Source organism: Mandrillus leucophaeus, unplaced genomic scaffold (assembly GCF_000951045.1).
Source record: "Mandrillus leucophaeus isolate KB7577 unplaced genomic scaffold, Mleu.le_1.0 Scaffold60, whole genome shotgun sequence".
Lineage (NCBI taxonomy): Eukaryota > Metazoa > Chordata > Mammalia > Primates > Cercopithecidae > Mandrillus > Mandrillus leucophaeus.
This window is the reverse complement of record NW_012106475.1, coordinates 4976868-5000752: the sequence shown is the minus strand read 5'-3', so window position 1 is coordinate 5000752 and position 23885 is coordinate 4976868. Positions and strand designations below refer to the sequence as shown.

Here is a 23885-nt window from a genome sequence, read left to right as displayed (position 1 = left end):
TTTGATAGTAATGAAAGAGAAAGAGAATTTTCTTATTGCTGTTGTTTTTGTCATTTCATGTTCAAAACCCTTTATCTCCCATGTGGAATGGAAAATTCCTCCAAGACAGGCTCTCTGTTTCTGTGAGGCCTGTAGTGCTTAGTACATCCTTGAATGTGTGAGGCTCTCATTGGTTATAAGTTTAATTGTTGACTGTGGATGAAAGCTTTAAAACTTTGTGGGCAAAATACAGAATGAATTTCAGTGAGTTCCCATGTATTAAACAAGGTGGTGCTGGCTGGAGACATGCTGTCTCTGTGCCCACAGGAGTAGTAGTGCTGTGTTCATCTTCCCAACCTGCTTTTCACAGTCTTCACCGCCTTTCTTCAGGAGTCTCCCCTTTGGCTTTTTCACAGCTATGAAACCTACGTAGTCGAACACCATGATGCTTCTCCTGCAGGGCGTGTGATGAGGAGGCGAGCTTGGCCTTTGGAGTGCTGGGAACCTGAGGAATTGCCAAGGACCCAGAGCCCAGCCCTGACCACCAGAGAGCCCAAAACACAATGAACAAATTGAATTTCCATAACAACAGAGTCATGCAAGACCGCCGCAGCGTGTGCATTTTCCTTCCCAACGATGAATCTCTGAACATTATCATAAATGTGAGTATATCGAGTTTTAGAAATGTCTGAATATTATGTTTTCACCAGTGACCACATTCAACTTATGACTGGATTAAGGGTGAAATCTTTACAAAATTAGGGCAGTAATAGTGTGGCAGAATTGGGTTGTCAAATAGTCCATACATACATTCACTTAGCTTTCTGGCTTGTGTGCAGGTGCCTTCAACATTCTCTCACCTGGGTTAGAATTAGAGGACTGTGGTTACTATAATGAAAAACAAACATTTGCTCTTTTTAAACTTTTGATCAAAATATAACTTCTATTGAAGTATATGAATTTGTGTCTTAAATGCTTAGAGTTGTCACCCGCACACATGAAATGGTAATCATTGCTGTTAGGTTGGTGCAAAAGTAATTGTGGCTTTCGCCATTGAAAGTGATATCAAAGGCTATGGTTACTTTTGTACCAACCCAGATAGGTTTTTTTGAGACAGAGTCTCACTCTGTCACCCAGGCTGGAGTGTGTTGGCGTGATCTCAGTTCACTGCAACCTCCATTTCCTGGGTTCAAGTGATTCTCCTGCCTCAGCCTCCCCAGTAGCTGAGGTTACAGGCACTCACCACCATGCCCGGCTAATTTTTGTAATTTTAGTAGAGACGGAGTTTCACCATGTTGGCCAGGCTGGTCTCGAACTCCTGACCTCAGGTGATCCGCCTCAGCCTCCCAAAGTGCTGGGATTACAGGCGTGAGCCACCATGTCCGTCCTTAGATAGCTTTTTAATATGCATCTTGATTTTATTTTAGGAGTAGCCGAAGTCTAGCCAGTTTCCAGGACTAGGTGCGTAGGCTGAACATTTGAGCACTAAGCTGTTGCTTATGGTTTGTGAGTCATAGTCAACTTGCTTAGATAACTTGAACATTGAGGAATATGATATTTTTTTAACTTAAAAAAATTGAGTTATAATTTACATACTGCAAAGTATAGAAACCTTGTGTGTGCAGCTCAATGAATTTTTACAATTGTGTACATCCATGTAACCATCACCTGTTTGAGATATAAAACATTGCCAGCACCCTAGAAAGATCCTTTGTGATCCCTCCTAGTCAATATCCTTCACCTAAAGGGTAAAAACTATTCTGATCTCTGTCACCAAAGTTTTGCTTGTTTCTGAACTTCATGAAGCTGAAGTTACGTGATATATTCACTTCTGAGTTCTTTTACTCAGCATTTGGCCTGTGAAATTTATTCACGTGAATCCATGTGACAATAATTACTACTTTTCCATTGTTGCGTGATATTCCATTGTACGATTAGACCCGATCTATTAATCTACTGTTGATGGATAGATACTAGATTGTTTTAAGTTTTTGGCTATTGTAAAACTGTTATGAACATGTTATGTGTATGCACATGTAGAAATATTTCTCGGTTTCTACTGAAGAGTATTTGTGAATCATAGGTTACACTATGTTTAGCTTTGGTAGAGACTGCCAAACAATTTTATGGTAATCAATGTCATGCCTAACATTTTTCAACCCCTCTCTGTTATCAGCTTTCATACTCTTTCTTTCATAGATTGTATTCTGATGGAATTAGAGGAAAAATTGCTTTAGTGCATGACTTGAATTAGTTTTCTTTCCTGTATGTTACTATATTTTTATTTATTTTGATTTTGATTTTGATTTTTTTTTTTTTTTTGAGACAGAGTCTCTCTCTGTTGTCCAGCCTGCAGTGCAGTGGTACGATCTTGGCTCACTGCCGTCTCTGCCTTCCAGGTTCAAGTGATTCTCCTGCCTCAGCCTCCCGAGTAGCTGGGACTACAGGTGCCTGCCACCACGCCTGGCTAATTTTTGTAATTTTAGTAGAGACGGGGTTTCACCATGTTGGCCAGGCTGGTCTCGAACTCTTGACCTCAAGTGATCCATCCGCCTTGGCCTCCCAAAGTGCTAGGATTACAGGTGTGAGCCATTGTGCCTCGCCATGTTACTATATTTTAAATCAAATTGCTATATAAAAGAATATTTGCAGATATGCTGAAATGTATATGATATTTAAATAATTTCATTAAAAAGTTTAGCTAAGAAAAGTTTCTGCTTATTACCATAGTCATTTTGGCTTTATTCTGACAATCAACACCATTTCTTAATTTACTGCTATATCCTCATTTTACTTATAGGGGTTGTCTGAGGATCCAACAGGCCTGCCTATTGGATGAACTTTGTCATCTTTTGGGCAGAATTTCCAATGATTAGCTACATTCTGCTCAGGGTAACTGAAATTGTTTTTGGATGTGTGAAGTGGTGGGCTATTATTCTGACAGCATTTGGTTTTTTAAATTGAATAAATATCGACAATGTATCTCTTTTTTCAGTGTGGGCACTAGCAAAATAAGTTATAATCTAATCCTACTTATATATGTGAATATTTTGTTTTACTTTTTATACAGTTATATAAAAGATATCCACTACATTTTAAAAATATACATAATCTAGGACATATAGCATAAGCACTTAAGAAACTTCTCTCACTTTCATTTGTCTTTTCACCTGGTGCAATATGTGTGTGTACGTGCATGTGTGTGTACACACACAAGCAGGTGTGGAACACCTTACTAACCACATTTAATGAAGGGAAGGCTAATCTTACTTAGTGAAGAATACTGAAAGCTGACTATAATTTTCAAAGAAATTAATTTATACTAAAATCTCAGCTGAGGAAGATAGTTATAGAGAACAAACGGGAAGATAGCCAGTTCATTTGTTCCTATGGATCAGCGGTTTTGAAACTTGAACGTACATCAGAATTATTTGGGGCAGCTAAGTAATATTCAGATTGTGTAGTCTATGGCCATACCACACCGAATGTTGCCTGATCTCATGTGATCTCAAAAGCTAAGCAGAGGCGGGCCTGGTTAGTACTTGGATGAGAGAAATGCTAATGTAGTGAGTCTGAGGTAGGACGCAAGGATCTGCATTTAATAAGATCCCCTAAATAGATGCTATAGATACTCTAAAATTTGAGTGAAACAGGCAAAGATCTACGTGCCAGCATCACCTAGTTTCTTTCACTCTTTGGAATTCTGGTTACTCGACTGTGTTTTTGGCACATGTCCCTGGCCCAGCTCTTAGAACAGTACGTGATACGTAGTAAGTGCAAAGTAAATGTTGGTTGTTGTTAGCAATAATAATATAATTGTCATCGCTGCTAAGAAAAAGACTATTCATATTTTGACTCTGCAGTTCACTAGATTTGTGACCTTTGGACAAGTTGATTAAGCTTACTCACTTTTTTCACTTGTAAAAGCAACTTGCCCAGTACCTGGTATGTAGTGGGTACTGACTTTGTATTAGCTTCATTTCTGTCTTCCCTTTATAGAATAATTGAGGAGTAGTATGAAAGTGAAAACACATGGATATACTTAAAACACACAGACCTGAATTCAAATCTCATATCTGAATGACTTTGGGAAAGTTAATTATACCTCTTTCAGCCTCAACATTTCACCTTTAAAATGAGAGTAATACGGCCGGGCGCGGTGGCTCAAGCCTGTAATCCCAGCACTTTGGGAGGCCGAGACGGGCGGATCACGAGGTCAGGAGATCGAGACCATCCTGGCTGACACGGTGAAACCCCGTCTCTACTAAAAAATACAAAAACTTAGCTGGGCTAGGTGGCGGGCGCCTGTAGTCCCAGCTACTCGAGAGGCTGAGGCAGGAGAATGACTTAAACCTGGGCGGAGCTTGCAGTGAGCTGAGATCCGGCCACTGCACTCCAGCCTGGGCGACAGAGCGAGACTCCGTCTAAAAAAAAAAAAAAAAAAAAAAAATGAGAGTAATACTTATGCTGCAGGGTGATTGTGAGAATTTAGGATTAACACTCAGCATAATTTCTGATGCATATGTAATAGCTGCTATTGTCATTTTAATACCTAGGCAGAGATAAATATACTTTTTCAACTCTCCTCTTTTACAATGTTAGTATGATAATCTCTCTGAGATGGTTAGGACTATGATCATGGACTGTGAGGTCATATATCACTATTAAGGTGGGTTTTAGAGTCACAGGGACCTGTGTTGAAATCCCTGCTCCACAACTTTGCAATCTAGGGCAAATTTTCTAGTTGTTTTGTTTTGTTTCTTTGGTTTCCTCATCTGTGAAGTAGGGATAATCTTACCCTATGCACAGGGACATTGCAAGGATTTAAAGATGTCACATGCATGAAGTACTTAGTGAAGCGCCTGGCATATGTGAATTACTCAATAAGTGAGCCCTTGAGTATCAATTTACTTGTTTTTATTTCCTGGAACTGTTTTCATTAATGTACTCTGTTAATAAACCAAGATGAAGAGTCTGAATCCCATGTAGGCCTGTAAGAGTTCTTATTTCAGGGCAGGTCTAAGGTAGGACACAGGCATGTAGACTCTTGCTATGCCCAAACTCCTCTCTAGTAAGCGGTTGGACCAAAGAAGGGACTAGATTAAGTAGGATGGAGGCTTCCCCACTACCAGAAAAACATTTCATGGCTGCTTCACTTTTTACAAAGTGTTATCTTTGTGTTCAGAAAATAGCAGTCAATGTGTATAGAGTTTGAGTGTAATAAATTAACTGTAACAAGAACGATTTTATTAACTAATTTTTTTCATAATTTCTCTCTATGTATTTTTAGCAATAAAAGTTCGTTCCCTGACAGGTGTGGTTGATAGAAAGTTACCTTTTTGCATATGGAATGAATTTAGTGTTTTGGTCATTCTGAATTCCCTGTGAGTTGCATTAATAGAAGCTATTTTAAATTATTTTAATCATCAGGCAAATATGGAAACTTGGGACAATTTTGGAAGTAAAACCATTGTAAATGTAGGAGCCATAAAGATTTGATTGATATGAATTGTGGCCACGAGCTTATATGTCTTCACTAAGACAAAACAATTCTTTTTTTTTTTTTGAGATGGAGTCTCGCTCTGTCGCCCAGGCTGGAGTGCGGTGGTGCAGTCTCAGCTCACTGCAAGCTCTGCCTCCTGGGTTCACGCCATTCTCCTGCCTCAGCCTCCAACGTAGCTGGAACTACAGGTGCCCGCCACCATGCCCTACTAATTTTTTTTGTATTTTTAGTAGAGACGTGGTTTCACCATGTTAGCCAGGATGGTCTCGATCTCCTGACCTTGTGATCCACCCCCCTCGGCCTCCCAAAGTGATGGGATTACAGGCATGAGCCACCGCACCCAGCGAACAATTCTTTTTTTCTAGAGTATATTTTAAACATTCTTGCACAATAACAAACCTTTAACATTTAGGATCACATGCTGTTTTAATTTAAAAGTCCATACAGAGGCTGGGTGAGGTGGCTAACACCTGTAATCCCAGCATTTTGGGAGGATGAGGCAGGAGAATCATTTGAGGTTAGGAGATTGAAACCAGGCTGGACAACATAGTGAGACCCCAGTCTCTACATAAAAGTTAAAAATTAGCCAGGCATGGTGGCACTGCCTGTGGTCCTAGCTACTTGGAAGGCAGAGGTAGCAGGATCCCCTTAGTCTGGGAGATTGAGACTGCAATGTCCCGTGGTCGTGCCACTGCACTTCAGGTTGGGCAACAGAGTGAGACCTTGTCTCAAGGGAAAAAAAAAAGTCCATATAGAGTATATTTTTAGAATAAAGCTTTAATTCTTATTCTTAATACCTCATACTATATAGCACTTTTTAACATTCCCATTGCCCCTGAAGATTAAAGAACTTGAGAAATTTCGCAGTCAGCTAAAATGTAGCCTTAAAGACTCATAATATGGAAATACAGAAAACTCAAGCTTGTTTTCACAGCAGGCAAGACTTCAGAGCCATGGCCTTATTTAATTATAGTTTTTGAATAAGAGCATTGCTTACTTGATATTTGTTAAAGAGCTTTACCAGTAGGCTCCAAATACTTGATTTACTAGCAGAAGAATAATAAATGTATGGGCTGCATGGAGGAAATATGTAACGTTACTTGGTCTGCAGTCACACAAGGTTAAAACAGTTTATTTCCTATACATTTAGTTCGTGGTTTGGAATTTTAACTTCTCATTGCATTTTATCTTAGCTGCTTTGTACCTGACATTTTTAAATACAGTCAAACTAAGAATTAAAGGTGCTGTAAACAACATGACATTTTAATTCACAGATTTGTAGTATATAGTTCAACTTCAGAATTTTATGACATTTGATGTGTTCTCCTCTTCTTTATCATTGCTTAAGCCTATTTGTAAAGCAGAATTATGATGATATGGAACTCAAAATCCAGAGGCCTTTTAAAGTGAATGTTGGAAATGACATAGGACTTCTGTAGGACAGAAATCTAGGATGTCAGGTGATTCATGCTAGCTGTACACAGAGAGAATGGTAATGATTTCCCATTGGCAAATGTGTTCTCCAGTGGCGTCGGAGCATGGGTTTGCATTTATATAGTTTTCCTAAAATGCCGAGCGGCATATTTATAAAATGGTTTGCCCAGTAATTCGGGGAATGGTCTTGATCTCTACTCATGGAACAGAATGAAGGTGAGGAGGAGCCCACAGGGAATCAGATTCCTGGCTTTCATTCATCAAGCATTTACTGAGTGCCTACTACATATCCTGAATGTAAAATAAGACACTGCCCCTGCATGAGTTCCTGGTACTTCCAAGCAGCTCACTTGATGCTACTTTGGCCTTAAATATCTTCTGTTCTTTCCAGTGGGTAAGATACTTTAGGTTGGTTGCTATTTAATAATGAATGTGGAAAAGAGCAGTAAACCCATTCTTCTTACTACAATTGGAATTATCACCAGTTCTGAATTGTTTGACTTTCAAATTTCAAGGGATCTTGGCATGTCTTTATTTTCCTAATCTGAGTTTCATATTAAGATATGATAAGGAGTCATTAATTCAGAGTTAATTTTTAGAATTTATAATAACTTAAACCCATTGTCATCATTATTGAAAAAATGATTTGAAAGCAAATAGTACTAATAAAAGGGGAGATGCCATATGTAATGTGTATAGGTAAAATGATAAACTGTCATGTTACAATATTTTAATACATATATTTAATAATTAAAGTATTTTAATACACAAATAAGCTGTGAGTTGCTGCCTTTGCCACTATTAGTGATATGACTTTAAGCTTTCTGAGTTTTATTTTCTGCTCCTATAGAATAAATAAATTGACCTGGGTGGTTTCTTAAAGTCTATCCAAACTCTAATAAACCTTGATAATTCTGAAGTCAACAAGATAGAATCAGCAGAATTACTGTCCCCCATAATACCTCTTTAAACATTTGAGAAAGCATTATTATGAGATAATAATTATTTGTAATAATAATTATTTGATATAATATTGGTATGATTATTATTGATATATAATAATTATATAATTGATATACAATAATTATATAATTATGTTATAATTATTATTTATAATAATATTGATAAAGAAAATTGTATGTTTTAAAGACTATCAATTAACTTTTGACTTGTCAGAATAACTTACTTCCAGAGTTCCAAATTAATATAGTTTTATGATTGAATTATACTAAGACTCAGAAAAGGAATCTGGTTTAGGCACTGAAAATATATTAGACAATAACAGTGATAAAAGCTAGGCAGGCTGGGCATGGTGTCTCATCCCTGTAATCCCAGCACTTTGGGAGGCCAAGATGGGAGGATTGCTTAAGGTCAAGAGTTTAAGACCAGCCCAGGCAACATAGTGAGAGACCCTGTCTCTACCAAAAAAAAAAAAAAATTAGTTGGTTGAGACTCTGTCTTTAAAAAAAAAAAAATGTCTAGACCAACTCATTGTACAGTAGATGAGTTTTTGGGGTAGACTATTAGGAGGAAAGCTTTCCTTGAAAAGATACTTGTTGCCCCGAGTAGACGTTCCTCAAAAGGAGATACACACATGACCAATAGGAATATGAAAAAATGCTCAGTATCACTAAATAGCAGGGAAATGTGACATGGCTGTTAGAATGGCTATTATCAAAAAGACAAAAGATAACAAGTGTTGACAAGGATGTGGAGAAAAGGGAACCCTTGTACACTGTTGCTGGGAACGTAAATTAGGAAAGTCATTATGGAAAGCACTATGGGGGTTCCTCAAAATGTTAAACATAGTACTACCGTATGATCCAGGAACCCCATTCCCGGGTATGTACCCAAAGGAGATGAAATCATTATGTCAAAGAGACATCTGCACTCCCATGTATATTGCAGTATTATTCATAACAGTCAAGGTACAGAATCAACCTAAGTGTGCACCAGTGGATAAATGGATAAAGAAAATGTGGCACATATACACAATGGGACACAATTCAGCCTTTAAAAAAGGGAAATCATGTCATTTGCAATAACAGATGAACCTGGAGGATGTTAGGTTTAATGAAATAAGCCAGGCACAGAAAGACAAACCCTGCATAATCTAAAAAAGTCTGACTCAGGGAAGCAGAAAATAGAATGATGGTTACCTAAGACTGAGGAGGTAGGGGGACTGGGGATATATTAGTAAAAAAATACAGTATTTCAGTTAGGAGGAATAAGTTCGAGAGATTTATTATACAACATGGTGACTGTAGTTAATGATGATGTATACTTGAAAATTGTTAAGAATGAATTTTAAGTGTTCTCACCACAAAAAATGATACATATGTGACATGATGCATGTTAGTCTGACTTATTCATTCTACAGTATATACATGTATCAAAACGTTATGTTGTAGCCGGGCGCGGTGGCTCAAGCCTGTAATCCCAGCACTGTGGGAGGCCGAGACGGGTGGATCACGAGGTCAGGAGATCGAGACCATCCTGGCTAACACGGTGAAACCCAGTCTCTACTAAAAAATACAAAGAAACTAGCCGGGCGAGGTGGCGGGCGCCTGTAGTCCCAGCTACTCAGGAGGCTGAGGCAGGAGAATGGCGTGAACTCGGGAGGCGGAGCTTGCAGTGAGCTGAGATCTGGCCGCTGCACTCCAGCCTGGGCGACAGAGCGAGACTCCGTTTCAAAAAAAAAAAACAAAAAAAACAAAAAAAACATTATGTTGTGTACTATAAATATATACAGTTTTATTAGTCAAAAACACAAATGAATTAACTTTTTTTAAAAAAGATACTTGCCAAATAAATATTTTTGGTAATGTGAGTAGGCTGTGCTGCTTACTTTCTGAAACTCATTTATCATTTATCATGCACCATGGTTTCAGAGCTTTGTCCATGTATGGTAAGATCTGTGAGTCTTGTATTTTATTACCGTGTTGTAAAAACTGGTACTGTGATCATCATTACTGCAACCCAACCCCAGGTGAAAGTGATTTGGATAAAGCAGCAGTTGTTTTCTACTGTCAGCTCGTCCTTTCAAGGAGTATATTTACGATGAGGAGTATATTTACGACGCGTTAAATTGCCTGATTGTGGTTCCCTGGGTGGACTTAGTTGAATTGTTATTTCACGTCATGCCTTTTCCCCCTGCAGGTTAAGATTCTGTGTCACCAGTTGCTGGTCCAGGTTTGTGACCTGCTTCGGCTAAAGGACTGCCACCTCTTTGGACTCAGTGTTATACAGAGTAAGTCTTAGAGCCCTCTCTGATGGATTTAGCCAACTATCCCTGAGGAAATGACATCTTATAGCTGTAACTTAAATTGGGCATATTGTTATAAAACTGTGGTTGTCAAAATACCCATGGGCTGATCTTCATTTTTAGTGTAGATGTAGTCTTTATGTTTTTAATCTCAATTTCTGTGTTTTTTTTTTTTTTTTACAATATTTAGGATTTTAGGCATGTATTTGTTGTAGTCTGAACTTAAAAATTGATTCCTCTTTAAGAATCTCGATTCCTTCTATGTGTTTGCTCTTCCATGTTTTAATGAAGCAAGCTCGATTTTTGTTTCCTTGCATTCAGGGAGTAGCTGGAACTCTTAGGAAAGTAATTTAATTTGTTTTATAATTTTTGACTTTAAACTGACTTCTCTTTTCATTTTCTCTTGCTATTAACTATATAGTATCACAAAGTAATTATTAATTTAATCTTATTTTCTATTTTTCTCTCTTACCCCTTCTCTTTTTTCCAGTCAGACTATATGACTTGGAAATATCGGGTCAGTTTCTTCTATATTCTTTATGAGGAGAAGATTTTTAAGTAAAGGACTTCATATAATCTTTCTTCTCTCATAATACCTTAGAGTTAAATTTCTGGGACTTCTCTCAAGCCATTTATTATAAGCTTTCTTCCTTCAAATGATATTTTTAAATTTCTCGAGTTTAGTCTTCTATGTATCTTTGCTCATTTTGTCAAGAAGAATTTTTTTTGGTGCGGTGTATTTAATTCTATCTTATACTTGAATATGGTAAATTTAAAGGCTTAAGATGTCTTGGAAATCTGGTCAATACAATAACATGCTTATACCTGCCAAGTTGGAAAGTATATCAGTATAAAGTTGGTCAGCTGATAAACAAGGCCCCTTTCCCCGAAAATGTAAACTGTTTTCAGTTGCCTTTTTAGGAGAGGCTAAAGAGCATGGAGCAGGCAACACATCAGGACATTGTGAATCAGCCCTTTGCTCTTCAGTTTCTTCCTGTGGTAGTTAAAACAATAAAACACAGTTGCCAAGCTCCATCCTTCCGTTAGTGCATACTTCAGTCATTCTTTCAGGGAAGAGTCTGAGAGCCATAAGAAGCTCTAGAGATTCTAAGTAACTTTTAGTATTCCATGCTCAAGGTTAATTCTTCTTACTACAACTACTGCTAAATCCTTGTTGTTCAACAAATCAGTCCAATAAAACCAGTTTACAGCTTCCTTAGGTTTCAAACTAATTTTTAAGATGTCCTTTTTAAAAAAGAGATAATAGTATGGTGAAAGAACATTGGAACAGGAATCAGTTGACCTGGTTCTAATTCCAGTTCTACCACTAACTAGCAGTGTGGCTTTGGACATGCCACTTGACTTCCCTCAATGTCAGTTTTTTCATGTCAAATGGAAATTACTGCTACACCGGCTTTGCAGGATTAATGTGTGTTGAGAATTCTTAAGGTATAAATCTCTGGTCAAACTGTAGGTGGCAGAGGTATAGTGGCAGTTTAGAAATATATGTATGTACTATTATGGTGAACAGTTTTAATTCTATTCATTATGTTGCTTCTTTAGATGGGAACCCAAGCCAAACACAAATCAGTTTCGATGGGAAGATTGTCTGGTCTTGTCTATTTCATGTTTAATCAGTGATATGAGATGGGAGATAGTGTTAGTTGACCTAATTAACTGGATTTAAGTAGCTATTCCTTTTTTTGTCTCTGGAATCTCTTTCCTAACCCTTTCATTAAAATTGGTTAACTTAATGTCATTTATAACTGAGTAACTTTACCCTTCCTATTTTCTTCTGGCATGTTTCCAGTCAAATCCCAGTATTCAGCTTGGAGTCAAAGTGTAGCGAAGTGTGCACATCTTTGGAGTAGTCAAAGAGACACACTTCCAGAACAGGTACATTTTTATGCAGAGCTTTCCGTGAAGATGTCTCCTTAGTGATAGAATAAAAGGAATCTAGAAAAGACTTAAAACTTTGTCCAATATAGGAATGCCAAAGACTTCTTTTGTGAAATATCTTTCTCTTTTAAAAGATTATCTTTGGGACATATGAAAATGTTTGTTTTCTACCAGCTTCTTTTCACGTGTTTAGATCACTTTAACATAGGTTTTAGCAGTCTTATTTTCTGTTCACCTTATGAGCATCATCCCCTGGAAGGGATATTTTGGCATTCATACTTGTTTTTCATAAAATTTTTCTTCTCTTTTCCATGAAACTGATCCCAAAGGCAGTGTGAGTAAGGGCTTATCATTTTGTAATGCTGTGTTTGGCTGTGTGTGGAACACAGACAAGAAATAGTCTTAAAGATTAGTCTTCACAAAATGTGGGTCAGACTTCTCACTTGAAAATGAACTGATGTCATCAGTGTTTTCTAATTTCTTACATGGCAATTAAGATGGTGTTTCTGCCATGCTTTATTATTTTGTACCTATGAGAGCAGTCTTCTTTGAGCTGAACGAAAGCATGTTTTCTTAAGACTAACACCCACAGTGATAGAAGTTAGATTATAAGTCATAATGACCCTAGAAACCAAGTAAAAGCAGAATTTGGCAACTAAGATTTCTTCTAAATATTATACACTTTAATAGTATGTGTTCTGTATTGCAAAAGCAAAATAATTCACAAGTATCTCATTAATGTCTAGTTTACAGGACCTTTTATCTCCTTGGGTTTTCTAATATGTGAATTCAGACTACATTCACACATCTTGAGGCTTTAAAAGAAACTTGTTTCTTTCTATATTTTTTTCTTTTAAAAATCTTTAGCATCTGGTCTTTTTTTTTTTTTTTTTTGATGTACAGATAATGAACATGTGTATATGGAGATGTCACAAAAGCTTTACAAATATTGTCCAAAAGAATGGAAGAAAGAGGCCAGCAAGGTACGACAATACGAAGTCACTTGGGTGAGATTACATTTATAAGCAAAATTATTTTGATTTTTTAAAAAAATGTTTATTTTAGCTGTTGTACATTAGAAGAAAACTGTAAGCAATACTTTATATAGTAGAAAATGGGAAAAGAAAATTATAAGTTCTAAAGTGTCACATTAATCAAGTATTAATAGCTTATAGCAAATAATAAATAGAATCTGGATTATCTGTTAAATAATGTTGGATAATAACTTTAATAATCTTGGAATAATGCTTTGAAATGAAAAGTATGGAAAAATTATTTGCTCTTCTCTTATGGCTATGCTAGGTGTCAAAATTGCTGTTCTAGAAGTTATTACTAATTTTTAAATCTACTTTTACTGTACTTGCATTTGATGCTTTGTCTATTCATTATGCTGGTGCTTTATTTCACAAACATTAATTTCCTTTACATGAGAGAAATTAATAGAGAATTCACTTCGTGTTTCCAGAACCTCCCTAGTAAGTCAGGAATAGTAATCCTAGGTCCTCTAATTTGTATTTAAGAAGTCTTGGAATAAACTAGAAGGCTACTTCAAAGCCAGCTACAAAGTAAAGAACATGAATGTCTAAATAAACAAACAGCATATTAGAATTTGCTATGTGGAATGTCAGAGGAACAAGAGAACATTTGTAATAAGGAGCAAATGGTCACCACAGGGAACAGAGCTGAGTGAGGAGCTGGATCTCAGCTAGAAATTTCCACTGGCATTTATTTTTATCTTCCCTTATGTTGTCATTGGCATTACAGTGAATGAAAATCAGATAGAGCGTGCCCTGTTTTGCTTCATAACTTCCTAATTTTATATGAACCTGGTATCTGTATAGGATGACTGTCTACCTACTACAAGTCCCCACTCATTATAAGTAAATAAAACCTATCAGTGATTAAAAAGTGTCTTGCAAATAATAATTGTATTTTGGTTGCTTTTGAAACCCATTTTCAAAGTAACTAGAAATAGCTTGATTTTTGTGTGTGCTTTTGTTTTTAGGGTATCGACCAATTTGGGCCTCCTATGATCATCCACTTCCGTGTGCAGTACTATGTGGAAAATGGCAGATTGATCAGGTAAGAGGACAGGGAGAGATTTCCCACCTTCCCTCCCCAACCCCCCGCCGTATCACTTTTTCTAACATACCAAATAAGTTACTTGTGTTTATTCTTTGTCTACACCTGTTAGGATATAAACTCTGTAGGAGCAGCAATTTCTTTCTTTTTAATCTTTTTGTACACTGGTATATTCTCAGTCCCTAAAAGAGAGATACAATAGGCATTCAGTAAATACTTGTTAAACGAATGAATGTTAGACTATTGATGAAAATATTAACAGTGTCATTGGCCCACATTTTCTCCACTCCACGTTTTCATGAACAGATCAGTCTCCAAAAATATGCTTATTTCAAGAAGAAACTAGCACTTTGGTGAAGAGTGAGGAGATTGATTAAAAGATTATGTTCTTTTCCAGTGGTAAGGTGGGAGTGGGTCAGAAGCAGGAACTCTCCTATAAAAGTGGATGGGTGTTTATATATGCTGTTTTCTTTTCATGTGTGGGGTCTTGCTTATATTCTTGGCAGTAGCTTTAAACCAAGATTAAGCCCAGTGAAGCTATCCTATCAGAATCTTAGGTGCAGTTTGACAAGGGCAGGTAATTGATTCTTTTTCTGGAGGTGTGTGCATGAACAGTAGTAGGCTCAGGATAAATTCAGAATTCACCATTTCTGAAGCTCAGTCTGTATAGGAGGATTTAGTGCTAGAAACTTTCAGAGGTGATTTCTTGGCCAATAGAAAATACTAGAAATATGAACTCTGTTTTGCTTATATATTTTTAAACTTTGAGAAGCTCCATGTGAAAGAAAACAAAATACATTTGGCTAGTGAGTTATATGTAAAATTAGCTCTTGATATTTTTATCAATGCCAGATGCAAATTAAAAAGTAAAAAAATTAGCCCATAAGGATTTTTTTTAAAAGGCTAAGATACTTTATTAGTTATGTTCTCAGTTTACATACAATTTTTATTTATTTTACCTGGTAAGTGTGGCATGACCTGGAAAGAAGGAATATATATATTTAACAAATAGTTAACCCCCTGGGGCTAAGTTTTGATGTATCCGTATACTTCTGCCCCTTTTTCCCAGGCATGAACCAGTCCGGACCATCTGTGGTTGGCATTATAAAAAGAAGTGCTGTGAAAAGTACTCTGTCCTAAGGGGGGAAAAATTATATAAATGCTTTATTTTTAAGCTCTTTCTACTTAAACATGGTCTTAGTTTAAATAAACCCATATGTGTTTTCTACTAATGATATCAGCTATGAATCTCAGGTAAACATTTAACCTGAAATAATGTAGAGGCAAATGAGCTCATTAAAATATGTACACACACGTTTTTACTTTGATCACAAAAGCATCCTATTTGCTAGTAAATATTTTTTGGAGCTTTTACCATGTTTTCCCCAGTCAACATTTCTTAACGTATTTAATGGTGACTGTATTTATTTCTGATCTCAACAAATTGTAATGAGTGTGCCCTGTTAGTATTTCCTTTTGTGGGGAGTATTATAATGGTCATGACATGTGCGTATAAAAACGTAATGCCAATAACGTAACTTTCACTTAATTAAAAAACCTCAAAAAGAAGATTTAAGGAAAGCATTCATTTCTTCTTGGAGAAGCTTAAAAAAAGGAAAAGAACACCTTTGTTAAGCAAATTTTTTTCCAGAAGAGTATATATGCAAATACTTATAAAGGGCCTTAAAGTATTTGTAGTGTGTTCAGTTAAAAAATAATAAAAAGAACAGCAAAACACTGAAGCAGGATTGCTCCTCAGATTTTTCCTTATTTAAGTCACGTGTGCAGCATCATTGTAGCAAAATCAGTACAGATATCACATATCTAGCTTCTATTCTAACACTTGCACGGTGAAATAGTTACCATTTTAGAGTAGAATGATTCAGAACTTTTTCTTCTCTGAACGAATCAAATGCTGCAAGCCTTAGGAAATGTTATTTTTGTTGTCTGGATAGTGTGACTTGGGGTTCTGACCCCCTGCAACCTCAGTGAGGCAGCTATCAGATATTAGCTACAACCGCTCCCTTTTCAATGAGGTGAGAGGGAGGAGCAGGAACAGAAGGGCTCCTGTCACCAGATGGAGAGCAGGATTTGGGTTCTGTTTACATGTCATTGGATTGTTCTATGAAAATGTGAGTTCTGTTTTCTCTTATTTTCCTAGTGACAGAGCAGCAAGATACTATTATTACTGGCACCTGAGAAAACAAGTTCTTCATTCTCAGTGTGTGCTCCGAGAGGAGGCCTACTTCCTGCTGGCAGCCTTTGCCCTGCAGGCTGATCTTGGGAACTTCAAAAGGAATAAGCACTATGGAAAATACTTCGAGCCAGAGGCTTACTTCCCATCTTGGGTAAGCACTGTTTTCAAATTTGAAAGAGTGTTTTCTTTCGGCATTTCTAGTTCGTAGTGTTGCTACTCATACTCTTTAAGAAATGGGAACACAGATGTTCTGTGGCCAAATTCTTCGTGATGCCCAGATATTTAACACTTAAAAACGTGGTGCACATCATGTCTTCATGTACTCAGTCTTTTTGTGGTGAATGGGGAAGAGGATTGCCATCCATCCTGATAATACGGTGGAGCTTGGAATTTGCCAGCCTCCTTTTGGCATTGACATGTCCTTGACCTTCTTGCCTACTCTTACTGAGGCAGAATTTTCTCCCTTTGAAGGCAGAAAAACATAACTCTTTAAAAAGTAAGATTATCCCTCACTTTTCTTTGCTGAGAGAACAAGTATGTCAACTTCCGGCTCCAGCCTTCATGTCCTCCACTCTTGGGAGAGCAACTAACCCCTTCTTTCAGCAAGAAAATGTGGGTTATTCCAACGTGAACTGTCTCAGCTGCCCTTTGTCTACTCTACCCTGTCTGTTTCTCTCCCCATCCTTCCTCCATGTCTATGCTATATTTTCTCTCTCTTCTGTATCATTAGCCCCTCCCCAAACTAACTCTTCTTCAGTGAGGACATACAAAACATGTTTGGTTCTCACTCACCCATCCTCGAGAAAGAAAGGCGGAGGGAAAGAAGAGCTACTACTCTTGCCTTGCCTTCTCAGTAAAGCGTCTTGAAAGGTAGTGTGTATTTGATTTTTTCAGCTTCTTTGCTTCCCACAAGTGTTCCTCAAGCCATTTCCATCTGCCTTTTTTCCCCATCAGTCCACTCATGGTGCTGCCTGTTAGTTTGTTTTATATCAATATGGTAATGAAGTAAAAAATTAAATATATACTACTTTTGCTTTATATTGACACCAGTTGCTTTATATTGACATATCCAGTAGACTCTTTTCACTAAATTTTGCTGCTGTACCTGACACTTAACCACTCGCATCTTGGGAGATCTCATCCAGATTAATGCTTTTAACGATCACCTACGTGAAGGCAAGTCCCAAATCTGTTTCTCTTCCCTTTATCCATAAGGTAGCTGTTTACCCATAGGCCGTTCAAACTCAAGATGTCCTAAATCAAATTCATCTTCTTGCCACCTCAGTTCTACGTATTCCTACCTCTGAGTACATGAGAGTCATACGGAACTCTGCGTTATCACCATTCCTTCTCCCTGTCCTGTCCCATCAACTGAAACACCCTGTAATGTATGTGCTTGAGTACCAATCACTCAGCTTAAGAAATAAAATTCTCTTCTATTTTTGTTGCCATTAGCCTTCCTAAATGTCCATTGCCTCCTCTTCCTGTCTTAGTTCCTACTGTTTCTAGGTTCCTGTTCTCAGCAGCACTGTTGCAGAAGCTTGTCCCTGCTTCGGTCTTTATTCCACAGCTTGCAGATGAGATGATTTTGCTTCTGACTTAGACTTTCAGGGCCTCCTCCGTCACCTGTGGAGTGAAGCTCAGGCTCCCATGCATAACCTAGAAACTCTCCAGATTATAGTCCCTGCCAACCATTCCAGCTTCCTTTCTGGTTGTCCTGCATCTTGAACTTTAGGCTGTGGCAACATCCAGCCATTGGTACGTCTCCGTACTTACTGTGGTGTTTCATGCTTTGGGTCTTTCTTCTTGCAGTTCCTTTAGCCGGTGAAGCCCCTGTCTGTTTCACCTCGCTAACTCCTACTTATCCTCCGAGACTCTGCTCCTTCTGGGCAGACCATCTGGGTGCCCAGTGCTCAAGAAGAACCTGGGTATAGTGTTTTACATCTTATTTTAAAATGATTTATTTCTTGCTCCCAATAAACTGTTTCTTAGTGTGTTCTGAAAGATGGGCATAACCGTAACCTTTTCAATTTCATCAGCTCTTCATATTGAGGTACTCAGTAATTTTTTGTTGTGTGACTTACAGTGCTTTATTTGTTGGAGAGAAATCACAATGTCTGTCAAACTATTGCTGTCTGTAGCATGTTTGCATTCTCTGATTGTCATCAGGTGCTCATTGAATATTGATTACTGAAATCCAGTTAGTATGCCAGGGCAACCAGTGTGCTAAGATACCAGTTTCCCCCACCCTTGGGATCGCCAAAACCATCTACTTTAGTGCCCTTACAAATACTATTTTCAGTGTGCTTTTGACCTGAGAAAAAGGTCGACAAATAACTGATTTAACTGATTACCATGTGAAAAGAACCTGGAAAGAAGAATCTGTAACTTGAGTTCTTAGCAGAACTTGACAACTGACTATTAATTCATCATATTTAATTCTTTGTAAAATATTCAATAGGAAGAAACAAAATATCAATATAAAGACATTTTAAAACCAAAAATTCTGTAATTTTAAAATTTTGATTATTTTGAGCATGATTCTTCTGCTCACATTGCGTAAGTCCTTCCATCTATTGTATTCCTTATGGAATCAGCTAAGACTTTAATCAACACCTTTCTCTTAGCCTGCAGCTGCTGGATACTATATATTTGACATCTGAAAGCCCAGAGTACTGTCTGATGAAAATCTAAGTCACAGTGAATCACAATGAATGTTTGAATGAAACGGTTTTCTCATAAATATTCCAACAGTGTTCATATCAGCCTCTTATGCAGGAACCAAAATTAGAGAATTTCTCCCAGTCCCCTGCCTTCTTTTGATTAGCATTTAGAACCTCCCACTCTGTGGCTGTAGTTTTCTTAAGAGTTAGGTAGGATCCAGAACCTGAAGATGTGCCTACTATAGATGTATTTCATGGTACCAAGTATAAACTTGCAAGTATAAACAATTACGTGTACAAGATTATGAAAGTTTGTATAATTTTTTTTTCTTGGTGACTTTAAAGCAAAGATAACTTATTTTTCCTATTTGTTGTGATTTTTCTTCTTAGGTATTCAGCAGTACAATTAAATTGACTCTATAGCTTCTAGTATTAGCTGATTCAGCCCAGCAACATAACAGATGGTGAAAACAGAATGAAAGTGGGAATTTTCTAATGGAAACCAACCAGTTTACATGGCTATTTTAGATTCTCATTCTTTCATCATTTTGGGGGTGGGGATAGAGCTTACATCTCTCCAACAAATGTTGCATTGCACACCCCTTGTATCCCAACAGGTTGTTTCCAAGAGGGGGAAAGACTACATCCTGAAGCACATTCCAAACATGCACAAAGATCAGTTTGCACTGACGGCTTCCGAAGCTCATCTTAAATATATCAAAGAGGCCGTCCGACTGGATGACGTCGCTGTTCATTACTACAGATTGTATAAGGTACGAAACGGCAACTAAGTCTTCAGCTTCTGAGAAAAAAAAACCATCATCTCCATAGGATTGAGAAGGAAAACCTTAGGATTTCATTTCCATTAAAAATTATTTCATTTTTTACACACTTCTAAAAGAGTTTCATTGAACTGCTTTTTGTTATTGCAGGTCAGTCTTGGAGGCCATGGTGGTTTTCCTCTGGCCTGGAAGCAGGATGGAGTATTTTTTAATGGTTCTAATAGTGAGATGACAATTGGCTATAAAATGTTAATCTCACTTTTTCAGTGATTATGGCATTGTTCTTTCTCTCCTCCCCAAATCTGCTTTTCTGCTTTGGGGAATAGCATTTGCAACTTACTTGATAAATAATTTTTAATATTCCTCAAAGTGAAGCTATACCTGCATCGTATCCGTCAGTTACAAGAACATTACCACAACAGGTAATGTTTATGGAGTCCTGTGTTTACTGGGCACACTTTATATTTTTTTAATCCTCATAACTTTACATGAAAGGTACTTTAATCTTTATTTTACAGACCGGGAAACTGAGGCCTAACGAGATTAAATGAATCACCTAAGATCACAAAACTAAATGGCAAAGCCAAGATTTAGTCAAGGCCTTCTTGATAACACAGGCTGTGTGCTTAAGGAACTGTATTACACATGTTCCTCACTCTTGGAAGTTACTCTCCTTTGTGTCCCGTGTATCTCTAGCCTCGTTTTTTCATTCTGGGGCAGAGGTCACACACCCAAATGACAACTGGGGCCATGCTCTGCAGGGAATCACTCACAGTACTCTATATCATCTTGTCTTCTCTTCCCCTCCTCCTCCTAACCCCTTTCACTATTCCCTAAGTGCCACTTTGCTGGCAAGAACTCCTGAATACCCATTTAAGTATTCAAACGTATATTCTCAAACCAAATGGATGAAGTGGTTAAGAGCACTGTCAGTTGAGCCTAACTGCCTGGGATTGAATCTCAGTTTGACTTCTTACTGTGTGACCTCGGGCAAGTTACTTACTTAACCTCTGTGTACTTCAGTTTCCCCATAGTTAAAGGGGACAGCAACATACTTGCCTTTTAGGATCGCTGGACACTAAATGAATTGTTGGATGAAAAACTACTTAAAACAGTGCCCAGCACATGTTAAGCATGATGTTAAGTTTGCCGTTGTTACCATTGCCATTGTTAGTGTTATGCTTGTTATCTCTACTATGCCTTTTGTGGTAGGATTAGCATAGCTAGACCATTGGAAACTGGACTTTAGTTTGGATGTATTGCTCAGTAATCTTCTTAGCTGGTTCAGAAAACTTAAGGGACCAACTGATGTTTTTTCTATCTCTCTTCTGTGCCTAAGAGATGCATTATTAATGCCCCATCATCCTTGAAAGGCATAATTGAGTTCCATAAGATCTCTTTGGCTAAATTCCTAAAGGACTGAGTTGTCATTTTGTTTTTAGCCTTAAGAGATTTCATTTGTGACACCTCAGTTGACACGAGAAGATGCAAATAAATGACAGTTTTGATAATTAGTTTATATTTTAAAATGTATTAGAAGTATGAATGATGTATTGGAAAGAGTAAGAATGTGGCTTTGGAATCAGATGTCAATTAGAAACCCTATGTCACTACTTGCTATAGCTGGCATCCTAGGCAACTATAATCCTGAGCTGTCTATTAAGTGGGGATGATACAATATGCTTCACAAGGTTGGGAGACTTCGGTGAGATAATGAATCTGAAATAATGAGGTGGAATACCTGGCACATTAGTGAGTGCTCAATAACCATTAATTGCTTTTTGCCTTATTTGCTGGGGAAGCTTGCTATTTTAAAGAATCCTATTAAGAAATAAGAATCTTTTATTGAAGTAGATATCCCCAATTTATCTTCTGTGTAAAACTTAATTTTCAAGTTTACTTAAAGTATGGAGCTTCTAAATTGCATAGAAAATGACTCTTATCCGCTGAAAACAAGATTTTTAATAAAAAGGTAACAGAATGAAGTGGAGGAAAAGATATTGGCTGATGCACAGTTTTTATTCTTTAGAGCAATTCAGTGGCAGCCGTTAAATCTGCTTCATTTAGGGGCTGCTCATAAACTGGAAATAAGGTAGACAAAGGACAAGGGAACATTCTGGAAAAAAAAAAAAAACATTTTGTGTCCCTTTTCCACCAGTATATACCTTATACTTGAAAACCAGCATTTTTATGAGCATAGCCTTATTCCAGAAAGCAGTCAGTACAGCCTTGAAAGCGAAATTGACCAAAACTCATATAATGATGGATTAGTTTCTCCTCTTAAAGCTTATACTATATGTGTCTTTGTTGATGTAAAAATATACTAGTTGGAAAGAAACAGCCTAAATAGTAGAAATAGGCTGTGTCTTATAGTTATAATGCCAGTGAGGATACATTTTGTAAAAATATTTCATCCCATGTTCCTGGGGAAACTGGCACTAAGCTTAAAAAGATCTGCATATTCATTGTGTTTGTTGAGAAATCTCATAATGAGAATATTTACTTAGTAATTTCATTTCTCTTCTATTTTGAACTTTATACACTATATATACTTATTACAGTTGAACACTTAAAGGATGTGACTGAATTTTAAAGTACATTTTTAATTGTGGAGTTTCTTTTTCCCTTACGCTTGTTGTAGTTTATTTTCTACAGTTTATGGGTAGACCGTGTATCATATTGGCGAGTGATCATTGAACTTCTTAAAAATAAGTATTTCCAAACTAACTGAATACAAAGTTTGTACAACTTTATTATCCTCATGAGAGAGCCTTAAATATTTGGTCACTTGCCCCTAATTTTGACTTAAGAGCTGGAAGATGTGCCCAGTTTTAAACATACAAAGTCTTATGCATCTCAGAGTATAACTATTACATTAGATTTAAGATTCTAACATCTGAGAACAGAGTAATTATGAGATAGAAGATTAAAAAAATCAAATGATGCAAAAGCAGCAAAAATAGCCTTGTTTACTGGAGTTTTCAATAACAAGTGTTTAGAATATTGTCAGATACAAAAGTGTATGTAATATAGTAAAAACACTAAACCTTTGAAATCTCAGAAATTTAAAAAGTAGAATATACCATTCTTGATTTAATACGTGCCGATGGTTTTCTTAATTCTTGTAGGAAACTAGGTATGTGGAAAGCCTTGAGCAAAGTTATTTTAAGTTCAAAACTTTTCAGTCCTGAATTTCAATCCTGAAATATTTCTTTGGTGCTAAATTGTCCACTGTAGAAAAAATATATAGAAACATTTAATTTTCTATAAAATTCTATTCCTACAGGATAAAAGGGAAATTGAAGCTTCACTGACTCTTGGATTGACCATGCGGGGAATACAGATTTTTCAGGTTAGTAAATGAGAATTAAGTGTCAAATGCTGTCGGCCATGTCTTATGTTTACAGCATGCCTCTGTGGTCCTGCCATAGCTTCAGTAGTTCATTTTGGGCCACTGGCTGGTCATTTCCTATTTGTCTAGCACAGATGTGGATGATGTAGGATGGATGAAGTGACTCAGCCCGATTGTTGACAGTAATAAGTCCTCTATTACAGAAAACAGTAAGCCAAAGATTAGCCCAGGTTCATCACTAACAGATCATTAATATCCAAACATTTCTGTTTGTCATTGATTTTAGATATTCTTTTATCCTTTGGAGCATTTGTAAGTGGAAAGAAAAGCAACATTTTGATATTGTGCCTGACCAGACATTTTAATTTCCGTTACACTTTTCTGATAAAATTTACCCCTTAAATAAGTAGTAACTTTAGCAGGTGGGACAGTGTTATCCTGCAGCCATCAAAAAGGGAGACAAATACCTCTCTCTGCAAGACACAGGAAAGTAAAAGCATGTCTTATCTTTGGCGTAGGCAAAATATCCAATTATGAAAGTCTGAGCACCTTACTGCATCTCTTGAATGCCTGGGTCCTTTGGACTTTTTATTTAAATTTAGGCATACGCCAGAAGGGAAAAGATTGCCTTAAAAGGGTTAGTTAATACAGTCACACAGGAACCAAAAGCCACAGAATCGTTATCACGAAATCTCTTAATTGCTGTCTGTGTTTCTCCAAAGAGATATG

General features: G+C 37.1%; 1 protein-coding gene across 3 annotated transcripts in view; it reads left to right on the top strand.

Moving 5' to 3' along the window:
• Positions 1-23885, top strand: part of FRMD6 (FERM domain containing 6) — a 257129-nt gene that overhangs the window by 214985 nt on the left and 18259 nt on the right. The window contains exons 3-9 of one of the 3 annotated variants that reach the window (XM_011999738.1): positions 396-641; positions 10076-10166; positions 12984-13063; positions 14086-14162; positions 16324-16510; positions 19640-19795; positions 23091-23156. In XM_011999738.1, coding sequence (XP_011855128.1) covers positions 543-641; positions 10076-10166; positions 12984-13063; positions 14086-14162; positions 16324-16510; positions 19640-19795; positions 23091-23156 — 756 coding nt within the window. In that variant the 5' untranslated portion in view covers positions 396-542. Of the gene's footprint in view, positions 1-382; positions 642-10075; positions 10167-12983; positions 13088-14085; positions 14163-16323; positions 16511-19639; positions 19796-23090; positions 23157-23885 lie in introns of those variants that run through there. The other 2 variants (XM_011999737.1, XM_011999736.1) reach the window with 2 other exon arrangements.